The sequence below is a fragment of the Melitaea cinxia genome, chromosome 5, assembly GCF_905220565.1.
Source record: "Melitaea cinxia chromosome 5, ilMelCinx1.1, whole genome shotgun sequence".
NCBI lineage: Eukaryota > Metazoa > Arthropoda > Insecta > Lepidoptera > Nymphalidae > Melitaea > Melitaea cinxia.
In genome coordinates this window covers 4,799,901-4,821,226 of record NC_059398.1, presented here as the reverse complement: position 1 = coordinate 4,821,226, position 21,326 = coordinate 4,799,901, and the positions used below count along the sequence as shown (strand labels likewise).

The window sequence follows — 21,326 nt, the reverse complement described above, 5'->3', positions numbered from 1 at the left end:
CATCATATCAGTTATAGGAAAAAAAAACAATTAAAAAATACTTATCATAATTCTTTCTGGAATGTCTGGTAATTAAAACAATGACAACACAAACTTAACATAATAAAATTATCAAAATAATAGATATTTAAATAATAACAATGACATCAATATCTATTCATAATTAAATAAACTATCTGCAATCAGCTTTAACATTTTTTATTTGTTTAGTTATTAACTGAACACTCTTTAGAAGAACTGGAACATCCTTCATATTCCTTTAGTAAACTTGAATCAACTTTTTCAAGATTCACACAAACACAACGAGGCCTCTTTTCTCCAGGGGTAAACAATTGCCTCGGTACTCCTTCCCAATTTCTATTTATACCACCACTGAAAAAATTTAAAATTTTAAACAAAGAATTATTGTTCCACATTTTATTTTTGTAAACATAATAATTCTGAATAATATAAAATAATAACATCATCAATCTGCCTCAAGCGAAAATTGACTCACAAAAATTTACTTGTGAGCATTTGGTGGAGACTAGTGCCGGTGTCATTCAATAAAGCTTTCTTAAATCTGGCCAGACGATTACAGCAGATATCTATTGTCAGCAACTGCAAATCATGATGGAAAAGCTAGCTGCTAAACAACCAAGGCTAGTCAATCGCTCTAGGCCACTGCTACTTCAAGACAACGCTAGACCACACACTGCACAACAGACGGCTACTAAATTATTGGAGCTTCGATTGGAATGTCTAAGACATCCATCATACTCCCCGGATCTTGCTCCAACAGATTACTTCTTGCAAGGGAAAAAATTCAACTGTAATGGGGATCCAAACCGCCTTCAAACATTTTATTGATTCTCGTCCGAATGGTATATTTTTAGTAAAGGTATCAATAAACTACCTATTAAATGGCAAAAGTGCCTAGATAGCAATGGTAAATACTTTGATTCATCATCACATCACATCAGCCTTTCACAGGCCACTACTGCACATAGGTGTGTGTTTTGCCCATAGTCACCACGCTGGGCAGGCGGGTCGGTGACCGCAGGGCTGGCTTTGTTGCACCGAAGACACTGCTGCCCATCTTCGGTTCCATACTTTGATTAATTATATTGTATATAAAAAAAAAATTGACTTTATTTTCTGACCAAACAAAACGCCAATTTCATATGTAAGGACCTAATATAAGGTATGAAACTTTTTTCTTTATTTAAGAGCTATGCCGCTACTATTGCTCTGTTGTATGCTACTGTTGACAGTAAGAAATGTTTTAAGACTATTTATTGTCAGGTTATTCTATTAATCTGTGGTATTGTAAACTTTTAAGCTGATGCTTTTTGTCTACAAAATTTATTTATTTTCTGATCTGTTTAGTACCTTGTTTTGGTGCACCATACTCGTGTCCCATCTTTCTCACTCCAAGCAATATTGCACGGTGGATATATTTGATCTTGTTTTTTAGCCTCTTCCTTTTCCTGTTTGCAATTTTTTATTCTTTGTTTTAACTGAGTCATATATACAGTTTCTTCTCCATTCTTATCATAATATCTGCCAGCTAATGAACCTAGAAATTGGATCCTATTAAGAAGAGATTTATTTTTTCGGGCGATTATTTACCACTTCTAATTGAATTCATGGACAACAGATTGATAACTTATAATCATTGGCCTTAGTCCGTCTATTGCAGACGATTTAAAACGCAGAGTTGCCTAAGCTCTGCGCCACCCTCTCGACCTCACTGGCTAGGCCCACAGGAATGAGAGCCATGCCACGAATGCTTGACGGAGACCCCATTCCGGGTTTCAAATGAAGTTTTCCTTCTCCAGGACCCTGACGATTTTGAGCCAGGTTTATCCCTTGGTCGCCTTTTAAGAGTCCCACGGGGAGAAAGAGGGTGGTGCTATTCTACTCGGTCAACACCACACGGCATATAATAACTTATAATAGTCTGCTTATATTAATACAAATTTGAGTTTAATGCTGTAAAAAATTGTTTGCAAATTGGAAGAGATAAGAAATAAAAGGAAAATTAATTTTTTGAAATTCATCTGTTCGACAAGCAGTGATCAGGGAAGCATACTTTTGCCTAACATTAGAAAATTTATAATTGTATAGATTGGAAAATATTAAAATCTTTGGTAATTGTGTCCATCGCCGGCAAGAAATTTATGTGGTTGGGGGGGGGAGGGTGGGTGGGGTGTGGGAGGGAGTGTGGGTTTTTCACCCCCCCGGACAACTAATTAAAGCAGTTAGTTATAAGATTTATTTATAAGATAATTATTGTATTAAGATATAATTAATACTTATTAATTATTATAATTAATAATTATTCAGTTGTTTTTTAACCTCCTGATAACGTAATTAGCTGCAACATTTAAAATTGTAAACATTAAACCACAAAATACTAATATTATTACATGCTTTTTAAAATCTAAAAACCAGGCACCAAAATTAAATAAATGATAATACTTAAAGGCTGATAGTACCAGTACATGTGCCACAACTTAATTTCTATAAAACTAATTGTACCCACGACTTCGTTCACGTGAAAGATTCTATATGGATACACATCTTTTTTTAAGGGCACAATCTTGATCCCATGCGAATTATTGGATAATAATTGTGTTAGCTCGCAAACGAAAAAAAAACCGACTTCAATTACATCGACAAGTAATACAACGTAGATCGACGAAAAAATAGTTAAGCAACTACGCGTTATCAAAGATTACTCAAAAAGTAGTTATTAGATCTCAATAAAATTTATATGTGACCACATGATAAACATCAGCTTTCGATTAAATTAAAAATTATCAAAATCGGTACACCCAGTAAAAAGTTATTGCGGATTTTCGAGAGTTTCCCTCGATTTCTCTGGGATCCCATCATCAGATCCTGGTTTCCTTATCACGGTACCAAACTAGGGATATTCCCTTTCCAACAAAAAAAGAATTATCTAAATCGGTACATCCAGTAGAAAGTTATGCGGTATAATACAACGTAGGTCGACGAAAAAAGCGTCAAGTAAAAACGCATTATTAGATATAACTCGAAAAGTAGTTGTTAGATCTCAAATAAATTTAAATGGGACCAATTGGGACACACCACCTTTCGATTAAAACAAAATTTGTCGAAATCGGTCTACCCGGTCAAAAGTTCTGATGTAACATACATAAAAAAAAATACAGTCGAATTGAGAACCTCCTCCTTTTTTGGAAGTCGGTTAAAAAGTACCATATATGTTACTACTAGCTGTACCCGCGGCTTCGCCCGCGTTTAAATCAGTGAGTCACAGTTTTCCCAGCAAACTTCCAGTGAAACTCAAAATCTCATCAAAATCGGCTTAGTCGTTCCATAAACCTTGATCTTGAAGCCCTCTCTCCATTGGTAAAACCGCATGAAAAGCCGTTCAGAAAATTTTGAGGGAATCGATCACATACACTTTTAGGGACTTCTTGTTATAATACACTAACTGTTGCCCGCGACTACGTTCGCGTGGTTATGAAGATATGCATTACTACTTATTTTTATAAAACCTCTCTATACACCACATTTTTAGTTTTATTTTCAGGCTGTAGTATAAATAACCTACCAGGCGAACTTATAGCTGCTGTATATGTTTCATACAAACTATCAACCCCAATCAAACGCCCTTAGCAGTGGAATATCAAAAAATCCGTTCTTAGTGGACGTTTACTAACTATAATCTACCTCCCTGCTAAATTTCATCTTTGTCCATCCTGGATGGATGGACCTTCCAGCGGTTTTTGAGTTTTCGTGATGAGTGAGTCAGTGACCTTTCTCTTTTATATATATACATTACGATGCATTATTTGGATTCCTTTTCACCATCTATAGAGCATACATTTTAAATTTCGTCTCTTACTTTAAAAACATGGGCCTTCATACAAACTTCCGTTTTATCCTCTTAGGTGTCGAGTTTCGTAAAATTCGTTCTTAGCGGATGTTTACGCCCTATACAAAACCTACTTGCCAAATTTCAAGTATGTAGGTGTTAAAGTTTCGGAGATTTCGTGATGAGTGAGTCAACCTACCATCCCCCGTTTTAACCCCAAAAGGGAGTTGGTTTCTAAAGATACTTTATTTGGACATCTTCTCACCATCTATAGACCATACATTTTAAATTTCAAGTACCTTACTTCAAAAACATAGGACTTTCATACAAACTTCCAACCCCTGTTTTATCCCTTTAGGGATCGAGTTTCGTAAAATCCGTTCTCAGCGGATGTTTACGCCCTATAAGGAACCTACCTGCCAAATTTCAAGTTTTCTCATTACAGCCTATACAGTCCACTGCTGGACATAGGCCTCCACAAGTTTACGCCAAAAATAACGTGAACTCATGTGTTTTGCCCATAGTCACCACGCTGGGCAGGCGGGTTGGTGACCGCAGTACTTTGTCGCACCGAAGACGCTGCTGCCCGTCTTCGGCCTGTGTATTTCAAAGCCACCAGTTGGATGGTTATCCCGCCATCGGTCGGCTTCTTAAGTTCCAAGGTAGTTGTGGAACCTTGTTATCCCTTAGTCGCCTCTTACGACACCCACGGGAAGAGAGAGGGTGGCTAAATTCTTTAGTGCCGTAGCCACACAAGACAAATTTCAAGTTTATTGTTGTTAAATTTTCGGAGATTTCGTGATGAGTGAGTCAACCTACCATCCCCCGTTTTAACCCCAAAAGGGAGTTGATTTCTAAAGATACATTATTTGGACACCTTTTCACCATCTATAGAGCTTACATTTTAAATTTCAAGTCTTTTACTTCAAGAACATAGGACTTTCATACAAACTTCCAATCCCCATTTTACCCCCTTAGGGGTAGAGTTTCGTAAAATCCGTTCTTAGCGGATGCCTACGTCTTATAAGGAGCGTACCTGCCAAATTTCAAGTTTGTAGGTGTTATAGTTTCGGAGATTTCGTGATGAGTAACCTTTCGCTTTTATATATATTATTATAGATTATAGATATTATAGATAGATGTAAATGTTAAGGGTAGTCCACCCCACTTTTTTTTTTAACTTTTAGATAAATTATTTATTTTTTATTTTATTGTGATTTGGCGTTAAAAAATACATACAACCTTAAATTTTCACTCATCTACCACCAACCCCTATTTCTTAATAGCGTTTAGCGGCAAGACAACGTTTGGCGGGTCAGCTAGTCTTATATATAAAATTCTCGTGTCACAATGTTAGTACCTCCTACTCCTCCTCCATACTCCTACAAAACGGCTGAAAGATTTTTATGAAATTTTGTGTCCATATCGGGTAGGTCTAAGAATCGCCCAACATCTATTTTTTCATACCAATAAGTTATAAGGGAGGGGAGGTGTTAATAAAATATATGGCGAAACAACATTTGCTGGGTCAGCAAGTATATAAATAAAAAAGGAAAGACATCTTAATATCGAAAAAAAAAGGTATTAATTTTCTGTCGGAGTGCGTGTCAACTTCAAAGACCAGAATTTTCAAAGACCTGACTTTTATTTGTATGTATATTGTCTCAAAATTTTTGACAGGGTGGACCGATTTGGATGATTTTTTTAATCCAAAGGTGTTTTTTGCATGTCGTGGGATTTTATTTAAATTTAATCAAGATCTGATAAGTATTTTTCCAGTTCTCCACCACCTTCTCTACTTTCCAGTGAAAGTCCCATAAAAATCAGTTCTGCCGTTCTGGAGTCTAGCCTGGGTAAACAGAAAAACTGACAGACAGACAAAATTTTAAAATTATTTATGTTTTAGTATCGTATAAATAGCTATATAGACTTAAAAGCACAGTTATATTGAAATCACAGAAACACTTTCATTTTATGTATATGCATAGATAGTTATATAGATTAGCGATGAACTCTAGCATCATATGGGTTATAATGAACTGTGAAAGCGAGGGACACTGGGTGTGGCATCAGTCCTATCGTCTTTGTGAGGCATATAGTTGACAATTATTTCACCATGTTTTATTTTACTTTACGATAACTTCTTAGATATACATTTAAATTATTTGGTGTAAAGAATTATCATAATGAAATGCAAATGGCAACTAACATATTTAAGCTGATAAGGATTACACTGTATTTGTCTAAATAGCATTCCAGCCATTTTTTTTTTTTACTTAAAATGCTTATAGTGAGCTATACTCAAAATATAAACATATGTCCTTGCCAACTTTTTTATAATGCTATAAAAGAGTAATAATTCCACTTAATGTTTCATTATAATCTAATGGCAATCTATGGCAGCATTTTCAATTAAAGTTCCCAAGTGACTTAATTGACTCCAACTTCCTTAATAATTATCATTTTCTTTTAACCAATTTTATTAATCCTTAACATATACACCTAAATCATCCTCAGGATCATTTTGTCTATTGGTAAAAATGTTGTGAAAATGCATTCAGTAGTTTTCAACTTTATCGCTAACAGCTAGACACATCAAAGGGGTTTGTATATTAATGTTTGAAAATAACAGTCAAAAAATTAATTTACAAATCTAGATCTTTCCCAGGATCCACATGGTCATACATTGTATTTTGAAATTAATAATACCTATTGTTTTTCTGTCATAAAACATGTCAATCATATGTCCTGGCTTACCTACCAATATATTTGTATTTTACTCTAAATGTTTGTCTCCAATTTATTATTTGTAGTAAGTCATCACAAGATAAATCTAAAACATTATCCTTATTGCTCGATTCATCTTTAAAGTCACCAGTCACAAGAGATCTTGTCCCATCTTTTCCTATAAATTTAAATTAGAGAAATATTTTAACATAACTGAACATTATTTATTACATTCTTTGATTTGATTATTTATTACAGTTTAGTTTTCGGTGGCAAAAGAAGTGAAAGTTTTTACCTATAAAATAGTGATATGGCGATCCTTTTGCATAATGTGTTTTCCCATCAGTAACATCAAAGATGCTTCCAATAACAGATAAATATAGCTTGTCAATATCAACACCGTTATATTTAGCTAATTCATCACTGGATAAAACAACTCGATCTGCCTTACGAGAATCAAAACTTAAATTCTCTGACCTATATTTCTTTAAAAATACTGCTAATATTGCCATTAAAACAGTTAATAAGATATATTTAAAGTTTAATTTAGAAATAAACATTGCCAAAATAATTTAGGATCAAAGTTTAATTTGGAAAATATAAATAAATACAAACACATAAACTATATAAACGAGTAAACGTTTGAAATTAAGAGTCAAACAGTAGGGCGACACTTTTTTTGCTATACTTTGTATACCAAACTTGAATTTTTATATAAATTGGCAAAATTGTACGTCAAAATGAAAAAATTTAAACGTCGGAAACGTCGTAATTGTCAAATTTTGACTCGAACAATTATTTCCTAACCGCCATATTATATTGCAACCACCTAGTAACCACGTCCGGAATTTTGGATTTTTAGTTTTTTCTGCATATATATTTTCTGAGCCCTAATACTTTATTGTGAGAATATTATTCGTCGCTTCTCGGGATTTACTATGGGTTTGTATTTAAACCTGAATCATTGGTATTTTTGGTCGAACGAAGTAATTTTGCTTTTGAAAATAAGTTCTTAATATCTATATCAACAGAAAATAATAGTATTTTATAGTTATACCTATATTTTTATTACTTAAACTATATTTTTCTGTTTTCATTCCTTTAGAAAATACAGTGAAACGTAATGTGAGATATCAAAAATGTACTATTTGTGGTCTAAAGAGGACCCCTGGACTGGAGCCAATGTATTTTTGAGGAAGTTTCCACTTGATCCAGATCGGTTAGTGTAAATATTACTATCCTCTGTGGTGTTAACAATAGAACAATACAATATTTAAATAAATTCTACTTAAAATCTTTATAACAGTAAATAGCTAACTGTAGTAATAAAGTAACATTAAAGTATTATACATACTTATGTATACTAGAAAACTAGTTGTAGACTATGTAAAATTTAAACTTTTAATTTAAATTGACGATTAAAATTCTCCTCTCAGGTGTCATTCTTGGGTCAAAGCAGTTGGGAATGAAGACTGCTTACATACCCGTTAAAAAAATTGCATGAAATTAAATATTTGTGTGGATATCACTTTGAAAAAAAGTATTTTAATACAAAGGGCAATAGATTAATTAAAAATGCTATTCCAACATTAAATTTGCCACAACCATTGGATGTCTTCTAGTCTTTTGGTAGATTTTCCTTTATATGGTGAAGAAAAAGAAAAATCACAAGTCTTGAAAGGTGCAAATTTTTTTTATATGTTTATACGGGATAATTATAAATTACATTACAATTATTTTTTCTCGGTGTTCTTGTTTAGCTATTTGTCTAGCCTTATTTCTGGTTCATAATATGCTAATTGATGTTTATGATAAATTCTTTTTTATTTTCTAGTTTTCAAGATATAACAAATTCAGAGTATGTGCAATGGAATGAAAATATTTTATCTAAAAGTGAGTAAACTACTTTATTATATTATATTTATTTATGTTATGTTGTTAGAAGTAACAAATGTTTTTAAGAGGTACAGCATCTTGTTAGTTCATGTTTGGTTATGTAATATATTTTTAATGATGGATAAAATTAAGATTTTTATTGTTAATTAAATGAACTTACTTATAATTTTAATAACTTGCTGTTGCAAGTCTTATACATTTTTAATAAGTGACAAAAAGTTTTCTTGAAAACAATGTCTTGTTGTTTCAAAAACTCTGTCTTACTAAGTATGTACTGGAAATTTAAAAAATAAAAAATAAAGATGAAATTATATAAAAGTCATACAAATGTTCACAATTGTACTGTATAGAAAAAGATAATTTTTAAATATATTTTGTACTAATAATGGCAGTACAATCTCAGTTGTAATAAATATCATATAATAGATTATTGTTAGTCAATGTTCTAAAAAATCATCTGACATATATTTAATTTATTATTTATACATTTACCTAGATAATATTGGCCCTTAGATATCAGATATCTAAGGCTGATTGATATACATATCGCTGATAAAATGAGAGATATATGTAAAACACTTTCTGAGAATCTTTAATATCTTTTAACACATATATGCAACGATTCACAACATATGATACAAATGATCCAATGCAGTATAAGATTTTTAGTTTTATTTTTCTATAAAATGATTATGAATAACACCTTCGGAAAATAATCATTTTCATCTTCTATATAACAAGATAAGTAATCATTAACTTTCATTTTAAAATAAAAATAATTTCATATCAAATCTATACTATTAGTATAAAGCTGAAGAGTTTGTTTTCTTGAACGAGCTAATCTCTGGACTTACTGGACCAATTTGAATTTTTTTTCAGTATTTGATAGCCCATTTATCAAGGAAGGCTAGGGCTATAGGCTATATATTATCACGCAAAGACCAATAAGAGTGGACCACCAATGAAGAATGTTTCAAAATCGGATTATTTCCTTCTCTGACCTTCCCCAGCTAGCCCAAAGTAACTATTCCACGTGGACAAAGTTGCGGGTAGAAGCTAGTAGAAAATAAAATTCAGATAATTTAAGTGTGAGTAAATAATGGAAAATGTAAAAAAAAAAATTAACAAGTAATAGATACTAGATATATTTAGATATTGTACTACTATTTTTCAGATGCTGAATACAGCTATCTCCCTTTGCCCTCTACTTCGCAGCCACCACAAGGACTTACTTTTGAAAAAACACTAGGTAAGAATAACAAATGAAAATTTCACATTTTTGATTACATAAAACATTAACAAGTAACATGTCTACTATAAGCATATAGCTAATTAGCATTTAATTTTATGACACAAGTTCACTTTATTATATAAAATATTTCTCTAACTGTATAATATGTTACTACATAGATAATTATAAGCAACTAAAACATTTTTATGTATTAATTTTTTTTTTAATGTAATTCAATTTTGAGACAAATAAGTCTCAAAATTGAATTTTATACATTTAGATGAGTAGCCTGTTATTCCAGTTGTGCTGGTTCTATTTTCTGCTCCGGGGGTTGTAGGTTCGATTCCTGCCTGAGTCTGGGTGTATTACTATACATAATCTATAGTATATATAAACGCGAAAGGTCATTCATCACGAAATCTCCGAAACTATAACACCGACAAACTTGAAATTTGGCAAGCAGGCTCCTTATAAGACGTAGACATCCGCTAAGAACGGATTTTACGAAAATCGACCCCTAAGGGGGTAAAACGGGGGTTGGAAGTTTGTATGAAACTTCTATGTTTTTGAAGTAAGAGACTTGAAATTTAAAATTTAAGCTCTATAGATGGTGAAAAGGTGTCCAAATAATATATCTTTAGAAATCAACCCCTTTTTGGGGTTAAAACGGGGGGTCCGTAGGTTGACTCACTGATAACGAAATCTCCGAAACTATAACACCTACAAACTTGAAATTTAGCAGGTAGGCTCTTTATAAAGCGTAAACTACCGCTAAGAATGGATTTTACGAAACTCGAACCCTAAGAGAGAAAAACGAGGGTTGGAAGTTTGTATGAAAGTTCTATGTTTTTGAAGTAAGAGACTTGAATTTAAAATTTAAGCTCTATAGATGGTGAAAAGGTGTCCAAATAATATATCTTTAGAAATCAACCCCTTTTTGGGGTTAAAACGGGGGATGGCAGGTTGACCCACTCATCAGCTACAAAGTTGAAATTTGGCAGGTAGGTTCCTTATACGGCGTAGACATCTGTTAAGAATGGATTTTACGAAACTCGACCCCTAAAGGGGTAAAACTGGGGCTGGAAGTTTGTATGAAAGTCCTATGTTTTTGAAGTAAGAGACTTGAAATTTAAAATGTAAGCTCTCTAAATGGTGAAAAGTTGTCCAAATAATGTATCTTTAGAAATCAACTCCTTTTTGGGGTTAAAACGGGGCATCGTAGGTTGACTCACTCATCAGGAAATCTCCGAAATTATAACAGCTACAAAAATGAACTTTGGCAGGTAGGTTCTTTATAGGGCGTAGACATCCGCTAAGAACGCATTTTACAAAACTCGACCCTTAAAGGGGTAAAACGGGGTCGAAAATTTGTATTAAAGTCCCATGTTTTTGAAATGAGAGACTTTAAATTTAAAATGTATGCTCTATAGATGGTGAGTTGTCTAAATAATGTATCTTTAGAAATAACGTTCCTTTTGGGGTTAAAATGAGAAATGGTAAGTTAACTCACTCATCACGAAATCTCCGAAACTATAACACCTACAAACTTGAAATTTGGCAAGTTGGTTCCTTATAGGACGTAGAAATTCGCTAAGAACTGATTTTACGAAACTCGGCCCTTAAAGGGATAAAACGGGGGTTGGTAGTTTGTATCAAAGTCCTATGTTTTGAAGTAAGAGACTTGAAATTTAAAATGGATGCTCTACAGATGGTGAGGAGGGGTCCAAATAATGGGTCACTGACTCACTCATCACAAGAACTCAAAAACCGCTGGATGGTCCATCCATCCAGGATAGACAAAGATTAAATTTGAAATTAGATTATAGTTAGTAGACGTCCGCTAAGAACGGATTTCGCGATATTTCACCGCTAAGGGGCTTTGATTGAGGTTGATAGTTTGTATGAAACATATACAGCAGCTATAAGTTCACCTGATAGGTTATTTATACTGCATCCTGAAAATAAATCTAAAAATGTGGTATATAGAGAAGTTTTATAAAAATAACTATTAAATTATACTAAATTGTGCCTTTTAAAAAGTTACTCAGTGTGATATGAGCATTTCAAGAGACTGAAATAAAAAAAAATTGCATTAAGCATCTTAATAGCAATACATATCTTTATAACCACGCGGACGTTGTCGCGGGCAACAGTTAGTGTATTATAAAACGAAGTCCCCAAAAATGTATTTGATCGATTCCCTCAAAATTTACTAGACGGATTTTCATGCGGTTTCACCAATGGAGAGAGAGCTTCGAGAGAGGAAGGTTTACGGAACGGCTAAGCCGATTTTGATGAGAGTTTCACTGGAAGTTTGCCGGGAAAACTTTGTGACACACTGATTTCAACGCGGGTGAAGCCGCGGGCACAGCTAGTTATGTTATAATTTATATATATAATATATATATACATATATATGCATGTTGGTTGTTGTCTATAAAACAAGTGTTAAGTTGCTTACCTTAGGAAAAGATAACCGTGTGTATGTGTTAAAGATATTTATTTATTATTGTTCACTTTTATCAATGTAATTACAGTTTCCCAGAATGAATCAGTAGAAAATGTTAAAGTTCCTGTTCGCAACTATGAAAGAATTGTGGGAAAACCTAATAGAAATAGAGGTATAATTTTCAACAATCTTTTAATGTAGCAAAGGACGTAATTCAGTATAGTTCTTTGTAGCCTACTCCTTTTTAAATTATTTTTATTGAAATTATTTTCAAATCATAATTTACAACTTCAACTACAAGGGATTAAGTTGTGGTAGTTATTAATGTAGTTATGTGGTAGACTATGTAAATAGTAGTAGTTAGTATCTATCCATAATATATATATATATACACACTGCAGGCCAATATATAATGCCAATATATATGTATATATGTCCTGAATATTGTTATAAAGAAAAAAAAAAACATTCTGTTGCACATGACATTTATTACTATTACAGTGTGTTAGTTTAATACATTAATATAATTCTATGAAAATAAAGCTAATCCGAAGTGTTCTGCATTGGCTGCAATACATTTAAAAGTTGAGGCCAGTTATTAATAGAAGCACACACTCTTTCTATGGAAAAATTATTTATTTCATTATACCTATGAATAGCCCGGTACACATTTGACTAATATCAAGCATATGAGAGTCAAATCAATTTTTAATTATACTGCTTTAATAATTTACATTTTATAAATCAAAAGTTTGCTTAGTTTTGTTAAATATGCATTAACATTAATGTTTAACAGTTTCATTTATCTATATTTTATACATTTATATATATATATATATATATATATATATATATATATATTTCGATATTATACTATTAAAGTATAGTATAGTTTAAAAAATAGAATGACAAAATAATTTATTTAGATATAGCTCTTTCCTTAGTAATCAAATATGTATATTTTATTTTTATAATATATCAAGTAAATTGAAGAAAAAGGGAAAAAAATAATAATTACATTCAATGATTCCAATTGTATCATGCAATGGGCATTCCTTTGTCGTATACTTGTGTTATTATTTAAAGCAAAATTAAATACATATTAAACTGTAACAATCACTAATAAAATATATCAATATTAGCGTTGTTTAATATTGAAATAAAAATAATAAATGTATCTTAATATAATAAAAGCAATAAATTATTTTATAATATTATATTTAAGTAAAAATTTATGAAATTAAAGGAATAAATCACATTATACATAATATTGTATACTTTTAACACAAAAAAATGTATATATAATAACAGGATTTTTTTTTAATTTCAGATTCTACATTAACTGAACGTGAGAAGATCCTGCTGAGTCATTTGACTCAAACTAAATTAAGCTTAAAGCGTTTGGCAGTCGAAATGCGAACTGTGAGGAAGACACTAATAAATAGTTTGTAGCTTATAACAATATTAGCGGGGTCCGCACTGACATGCCTAATAGAAATAATAATGATGACATTCAAGTTGTTGATGAGATAGTTTATCCTGTTTTGTCTTTGCCCAATGAAATCGATTTCTTTTTATATGAAAATGATTTATGTAACTTTTTGGAGCAGCCAGTAGTATATGTTAGTGGTTATTTAGCTGCAAAATTATTAGATAGAACGAAATGTCAGAAATGTAAAGATTCGTTAAAAGTTGATAAACCAGTAGACGACTTAAACAATTATATTAGTTTTAAAGAATGGTGGAAAGATTCGAGCTCATTGTGCTTTCCTTCTAAACCTTTATGTCATTTTGTAAACAAGAGCCAAATTCATTTCAAAGCTATTATATCTCAGGACTTACAAATTAAAAATATAAAGCAGTAGACTAGTTTGCAATTAAGTAATGAGCATTTTATAGAAAAAAACAAATCAATTAATTCATAATCTTTGTTTATTATTCATTAGAAAATCATGTAAAGACAAAAATATACAATTAGAATAATGTGATCAAGACAAAGCTTAGATAACAACTTTTAAGATTCTTGTTGAATATTTATATTTATATTGTCAGTACTATAAAACAATGTTTGTAGAAAACATACATATTGGCAGTTCTTCTTGACATCTAATGTCTTTGCAATGTTTTTTGTTTTCCAAGTTTTTAAATGTGTATATTTTAGCTTAGAAACAAAAAAAAAATTTTTCCGCTGTGGCTTCGCCCACATAGATTACGCGATTTTCGCTATTTCGTTTTCTCCCATAATCCGCTGTTCGTTTATCCACATACCATTAAATGGCGTACATGGAATTGTAGCATCCCGTGAAAGAATTTTTAAAATCGGTAGTACTTTATGGAATTACCTACTACAAACATTTAATAATACAAAAATAAGAATTTAGAAGATTACTCTAAATATGTTCTTATTATGTTTGTAAATCATTATGTTTTTTATCTGTATCCCTAGGATCATTATATAACGCTTTTCAGAATTGTTTTTACTTAGATAATATCTGTATATATATATATGTTTGTTTGTTATTTACTCTATATCGGATCGTTACATATGTAACGTTTAAAAATTTTAGATTTTTGTGAATATGTTATGAGTCAAATTCATCGTCTTTGTTGTTATTGATTGATAATTACTGTTTTACGAGATCATTTCATTTGTATCACTTTTTTTGTGACTATGCTACGTTAAGTGTTAAATCATGTTGTTTGTTAATTTTTGATAATTACTATTTGTTACTATTTAAGTTGTTTTGTTAATATTTTTTTTTATGCTTTAAAATCATCTTTTTTGTTATTGACTGACAATTACCATTAGAAACTATTTAATTTGTTTTGTAAATGTTTGTTATGCTTTTAAATCATCTTTTTTGTTATTGTTACTTACTGTTCCACGGGTTGCAGGTTCGATTCCCGCCTGAGATTGAATGTACTACGTGTATTTATATATTTATATATATTATTTCTGTTTATTTATTTCAAAAAATGTACAGTCAGTTGTTACCTGTAACACAAGCATTAAGTTGCTTAACATAGGAATATATGACTGTGTGTATGTTATAAGATAATAATAATAATAATACACTTTATTGTACACCAAAAACAGAAATAATACATATCAAAGAAAAAGAAAAGATGTTTGTAAATCATCTATGTTATAAGATTTATATTATATTTATTCATATTTATTGATTTTAATTTGTTTTATAAATAAGTTTATGTTATGCTTGTAAATCATCTATGTTATAAGATATTATATTTATTTAATTTTATTTGTGTTGTAAATAAGTTTATGCTTGTAAATCATCTATGTTATAAGATATTATATTTATTTATTTTAATTTGTTTTGTAAATAAGTTTATGCTTGTAAATCATCTATGTTATAAGATATTATATTTATTTATTTTAATTTGATTAAAATATAAAATTTGTTTGTTAGCTGTTGTGATCGACATGCCTTCAATAATGTAACTTTTTTGTATAACAACTTTTAATTTGAAAAGACTACCGAGAATTTTGTCCGGCTTTTTTTCCTCTCGGCCTACACTAGGAACATTAGGTTAAATAATTTGTTGTAATATTTATTTTATAAAGCCGATGACATAATAGATAGGTGATGTCTACCGAGACACTAGTGATCAGGGCAAAATAATAATTGTTTGTAATGTTTAATTGTAACAATTACCTTCATTTTTGTTTAAAATGCAGATTTTTTTTCGCTGGTTAACGCCGAGTTGCACGAAACCTTCGCTAATTTTCCGTTAACTAAGTAGAAATTAATCTTAAGATTAGCTAATCTCAAGATTAAATTTAAAGCTATTGTTCGTAATTATTTTCTCATCTTTTAAATGATGATTAAGTGTTTCCTCATTAAAAAATATACTTAATCTGAAGACAGATTATTAAGGTTTAAAATCGTTCACCTTGAATGAATTAAATGAACGATATTTTTTATTACCTGCGTTTTTGCTAATTTAAATTGGCGCCACTGAATAATAATATAATCAGAAAAATGAGTTTTATGTCATAGAGCTTAGAAGCTAATTTTCAATTAATACGTAGTTATCTCCGCGTGTGTCTGAAAAAAGTCAAATAACAGAAACATAGAACTGTCGAAGTAGAAAAAAAGGTATTTTCTTTTGTTAAATTAAACCGTTATTTTTGAGTGTGGACTTCAAGGCATTTCAAAATGTATAATTCTAATCAAACAAACGATAGAATTCCACGGAAAAGGGGCCCAAACTATACAGAGGCAGAAAAAGAAAATTTGATGTTTTTGGCTAAACGGTAAGTATACTATGCTTGGTTTCTTAGCAATAAGTTTTGTTTCACAGAATCCTTGTAATAGCTTATTTTCAGGTACAATAACATCATTGAATCAAAAGCCACTGGCACAGCAATTTTCAAAAAAAAAGCAGACGCGTGGGCTCAATTAGTCAAGAGCTATAATGCTTCATCTACTACTGGTATAAGAACAACGGAGCAGCTGAAGCATTTGTACGAAAATATGAAGCAAAACGCTAGAAAAGCTCTGGCTACATCTAATGTAATTATTGTTACCTTAAAAATTTGCTGCTAGCCGATCTGGCCGTATCAAATTTGATATTACATACCTAATAATATATAGACTATATTACTTCTGGATAAAGTAGCTTTCTAATGGTGAAAGATTTATTAAAATCTGTTCAATAGTTTCATAGTTTACCAATTAAATACATACAATAACATACATACTATAAATACTCTATATTATTTGTATAAGGATTAAAATTTTAATGAAAATATTTTTTATACATAGTAATTTGAAATTATATTTTTTAGAAAGCTGACTACCTGCATAAGCTAGAGGAAGAGAAAGCGAAAGCAGTTCTTGAATCTCTGGACAAATCAGACGTAGGTTTATTTGTTTAATAAATTTATACTTGATGAATTAATTGTTTATTCTAATATTATGAGTATTAATAACTTGTTTTTTTATTAGAAAGAAAACATATCGGATTTGGAAACACTGAAGTTCCTGGATAAAGCTGACAAAGTTTGTATAATTATTTAATAGCTAGTATTATATAATAACTATGATGCGTTGGCAAAACGGTCACAGCACTGGTTTGTGGCTGGTGCGGGTTCGATCCCTGCACATGATAAACATTTGTGTTGGCCATACAGACGTTTGCCGTGGTCTGGGTGTTTGTGCACTCCATGAGGGTCTCCTCACCATGCCTCGGAGAGAATATTAAGCTGTCTGTCCCGATTGTTATCATATACACCTGATAGCAATCATTACTCATGGTAGGGAATATATCTGCCAACCCGCATTGGAGCTGCATGGTCGATTAGGCCCTGATGCTTCTCCTACACGGAGAAAGTGGCCTATGCCCAGCAGTGGAATATTACAGGCTTAAGCATATATAATAACTATTTAGTCCTCATGTTATACTTTATTTCAATAAAATTAATGACTTTCAGATTGCACGTAAAAAAACTGGTGGAGGGTGCTTCATCCCCAATGTCCACAACAAAGATTTAAAAGTTTTGGAACTAATAAAGGATCAGGTGGAACCTCTTCACAGCCCTTTCGATTCTGCAGCATCATATTTTAAGGGTTATTATAAGATTATGAGTAAGCAATCTGAAGATTCGACATTGAAATACCTAACTACAATTATTATATTATTATTCAGATGACTTTACACCCGATAAATCTGTCGAGGAGAGGGCTAATAAAGCGGATGAGCCATTTCCAGTCGAAAATCAGATAGTTGTTTGTGAAATTATTGATGTTGACAACGATTTTAAGGAAGTAAATGAAAAACCAAAAGGTAACTTATTTTGACGTTTAATTATATGTATTATACATACTTAAAGTAACTTACTAGAAGTAAATTAAATGTTTTTCTTTATTTCAGATCATAATATAAAGAAAAATAAATTCAGGACCCAGCAAAAGACTAGAAAAGGTGACATTACCAAAAAATAATAAGATGATTTGTAATAATTAATTAGTGTTTGTACTTGTTACTTTAATATTTGACATGTTTTTCAGAAACTCAAGGCCCATCTATGGTGTCTGATAACAAGAACAAGACAAGGGGAAAGAATTATAAAGCAGCCTATTTTAAACAAAAATATCAGAATTCTATTTTGGAGAGGAGGCGAATATATCAAGACATAAGACTTCGCCAAAAAGAACACATGCTGTTGTCAAAGAAATTAAAATTAGAAATTGAAATTCTAGAAAAAAATAAATAAATAGCATTTAACAGCTGTAATCATATTTTTATTTAACCAAATCAAGCCTAGTTACATACTATTCTAAATATTAAATAATTAGTTAAAGTTTAATATGACTGCTATAACCCTAACAGGTTGGTTACTATCAATGTTCAAAGGAATATTATTCAGTTCAAAACAAATCTAGATTAAAAAAAATAACATTTTACAGCCATAATAATATTTTATTTAACCAAATCAAACATAGTTACATCCTGTTCTAAATATTAAATAATTAGTTAAAGTTTAATATGACTGCTATAACCCTAACAGGTTGGTTATTATCAATGTTCAAAGCAATATTATTCAGTTCAAAACAATATATATTGCTTGAAGCCTTGACAGTAACCCACCTTGTGAGATTCAGTATCTTCAAATCAAGAGTGAACAGGCATCTTCTAGGCAAACGTGCTCCACCTTAGGCTGCTTCAGACCTTTCAGCAAGTTTGATTGCAGTCAAATGGTAGCCTATAAATTAAAAAAAAGATTGCAGTCAATGGCTAACTTATAGTGGCTAAAACAAATTATAAAAATCTGTTAAGTAGTTTCGAAATTTATCAATTACAAATTTGTGACATACATACCTCTTGTGCTGGTTATTAAAATTAAATATTTCATCCGGAAAACACAGTATTTACTAAAGTGGTTCTCACAGAAGTGTCCTCGCCATATTGAAATGCACTGTGCAATTCTTCTAATGAGGCTTCTTCTAGATCAAAGTCTACACTTAGATCTTGGGGGGGCTGTTCATCTTTCATCTCTATCGCAATGTTGTGTAGTACTGCTGTTGCCACAATTACATTCAAAATTGTTGTTGTTTTTCTTAATGTAATACCTGCAAAAATGTATTAGTAAGTATATTATTTTGGACGTGAATGCTCATGCAGTATGCATATATAACCTGCTCAACTCAAAAACGTAACTTACAAGATACCTTTTTGTAAACAGGGAAAACGCCTTTTCCAGACACCAAAACACCTTTCTATGGTGTTCCTGGTTGTGATATGGGCTCTGTTATAATTTTCCTCCATTGGTGTTGCTGGACGGACAAACGGGGTTAGCAAATACTTTTTACAAAAATACCCACTGTCACCCAATAAAAAGTATCCACCGTAGTGACCAGCTTCGAGCTGTGCACATATATGTGAATTATTAAAAATAGTGCTATCGTGCACACTTCCAGGCCACCGAGCAATTATGTCCCTTATTTTTAATTTCGCATCACAGACCACTTGCACATTTATTGAAAAAAAGTCTTTTCGACAGCGGAATACTTCAGCTAGTCTTCCACCCTGACTTGTAATTTTTATATGAGTGCAATCAACTGCACCTAGAAGTAAAAAATTAACATTATTTTTAATGACACCAAGACAATATTATGTAAGAGTGTAAAATATTTGGATAATTTAAATAAAAGGATTCGCTTCAGAACAGATCAATATCTCCCTTACTGTATTAAAATATAGCTGTGAGCTCTTCACAGTTGAATTACATGAAATAAAGATATTTCAAACCAACCTGCACATCTCGGAAATCCTGCGAGTTCATAGAAATTCTCCACAACATTTTGAAGTTCTTGATCAGATGGCATTTTAATAAATGTTTCAGCCAGTTTACACAATTCTAGAGTTACTTTTTGGATTATTCTAGATATAGTAGATTTGTCTGCTTGAATTGTGTCGCCTAGCAATTGCTGGAAAGAGCCTGTTGCATAAAACCTAACAGTTATCAGGAGCTGAGTCATCGCGTCAATTGATTTTGACCTATGAGTTTGAGGAGAAATATTATGTTCTATTTTTGATAATATTTCTATGACAGTAGCTTTTGAGAAACGAAACCGTTCCATAAACTCGTTGTCATTATATTTGTTGAAGAGGTTTTCTCTGTCGTGGTATGTTCTTGGTCTTCTTCGCTCTTCATCTGAAGATAGCGAGGACAATGATGTATCTGACATATTCTGCAATCATAGTTGACATATGCTACTTATGCACGTAATGGGAAAAATTGCATAGAATACTAACCCGCATCCACTTCTAAAGATCGCATGAAAAATAATTTTAGGTTATGTCCAGCCATTGATATTATTGGTGTATTCACAGATCTTTTAAAATTGCCGGATTTTGAATCGACTTTTTGTTTCGCTTTCCGTAATAAAAATTAATACTTACTCTGAACAAAACTTGCAATATTTTCTATTCAATGCAATATATCTATACAATAACCGTTCGTCCGTCCGTTCCTTGCTCCGATTATTAAAAAATTATTTAAAAAGCTCAATAACAATACACTTCTCAAGTTCTCACTCAGACAAAGAGGGTATATAAAGTTATAAAGTAACTCAGATACAATTCAAACAAATGATAAAACTTTTACAGCAACCAAAGCGCCACCTATATTTACAAAATATTCTTAAAACTTTTGAAATCCAGCTGTGCTTGACGTCGCCATCTTCCCATTTAGCGAGTTAAGTACAGGATATTTGCCACTTAAATTTTAATTTAATCAAGTGTCAAATTAGACGCTAACGGAGATAAAATCACGTTCGAACAACGTAAATTCGGGTTTAATCATCCTTTAGACAGGTCTTTAATTAAACTAAAAAATACTTTAACTTAATTAGATCGCAGGTTTCGTGCAACAGAAAATCACGATTCTTGTGATTAAATTAGTTTAATAAGCACTTAAATTTTAAAAATTGTTTCGTGCAACTCGGCGTAAGTGTAGTAATACCAAGAAATTTAGTAGTAATGTAGTAAATACCAAGAAGTTTTAAATATACATTATATATATACAAAAAAACCTTTTATTTTAAATAAAATTAAGAACCCTGTGCTCGAAAAGTATCGATAATTTTATCGACTAATTTATCGACCTTTTTCCACACTATTATCGATTTCCGGTAGGATAACAGTAA

At 31.4% G+C, this 21,326-nt stretch overlaps 3 protein-coding genes and 1 long non-coding RNA gene across 6 annotated transcripts; 2 read left to right on the top strand and 2 right to left on the bottom strand.

Annotated features, from left to right (window-relative positions):
* Nucleotides 1–30: 30 nt before the first annotated feature.
* LOC123653438 (neuferricin homolog) lies at nt 31–20,971 on the bottom strand. Of its 2 annotated transcripts, XM_045589434.1 has the most exons (5): nt 20,961–20,971; nt 6,870–7,196; nt 6,609–6,752; nt 1,372–1,558; nt 31–372 (listed from the first exon to the last, which is right to left on the bottom strand). In XM_045589434.1, the coding sequence occupies exons 2-5, from the start codon at nt 7,132–7,134 to the stop codon at nt 207–209; spliced, it is 762 nt and encodes a 253-aa protein (XP_045445390.1). In that variant the 5' UTR covers nt 7,135–7,196; nt 20,961–20,971; the 3' UTR covers nt 31–206. The 2 variants fall into 2 exon arrangements, with proteins under 2 accessions (XP_045445390.1, XP_045445389.1); XM_045589433.1 differs by lacking the exon at nt 20,961–20,971 and having other exon boundaries at nt 6,870–7,235.
* On the top strand, nt 9,661–14,291 carry LOC123653440. 2 transcript variants are annotated; one of them, XR_006743098.1, is made up of 3 exons: nt 9,661–9,719; nt 12,239–12,322; nt 13,481–14,291. It is a non-coding gene; the product is annotated as an uncharacterized LOC123653440 (long non-coding RNA). The 2 variants fall into 2 exon arrangements; XR_006743097.1 differs by lacking the exon at nt 9,661–9,719 and having other exon boundaries at nt 12,184–12,322.
* On the top strand, nt 15,879–18,411 carry LOC123653436. The gene is made up of 8 exons (XM_045589432.1): nt 15,879–16,429; nt 16,502–16,688; nt 16,964–17,035; nt 17,124–17,177; nt 17,609–17,744; nt 17,824–17,961; nt 18,049–18,099; nt 18,186–18,411. The coding sequence occupies exons 1-8, from the start codon at nt 16,332–16,334 to the stop codon at nt 18,389–18,391; spliced, it is 942 nt and encodes a 313-aa protein (XP_045445388.1). The 5' UTR covers nt 15,879–16,331; the 3' UTR covers nt 18,392–18,411.
* Nucleotides 18,577–20,445, bottom strand: LOC123653435 (putative nuclease HARBI1). The gene is made up of 4 exons (XM_045589431.1): nt 19,931–20,445; nt 19,347–19,742; nt 18,997–19,247; nt 18,577–18,880 (listed from the first exon to the last, which is right to left on the bottom strand). Exons 1-3 carry the CDS (start codon nt 20,364–20,366, stop codon nt 19,027–19,029), a joined length of 1,053 nt encoding a protein of 350 aa, XP_045445387.1. The 5' UTR covers nt 20,367–20,445; the 3' UTR covers nt 18,577–18,880; nt 18,997–19,026.
* Nucleotides 20,972–21,326: the final 355 nt, after the last annotated feature.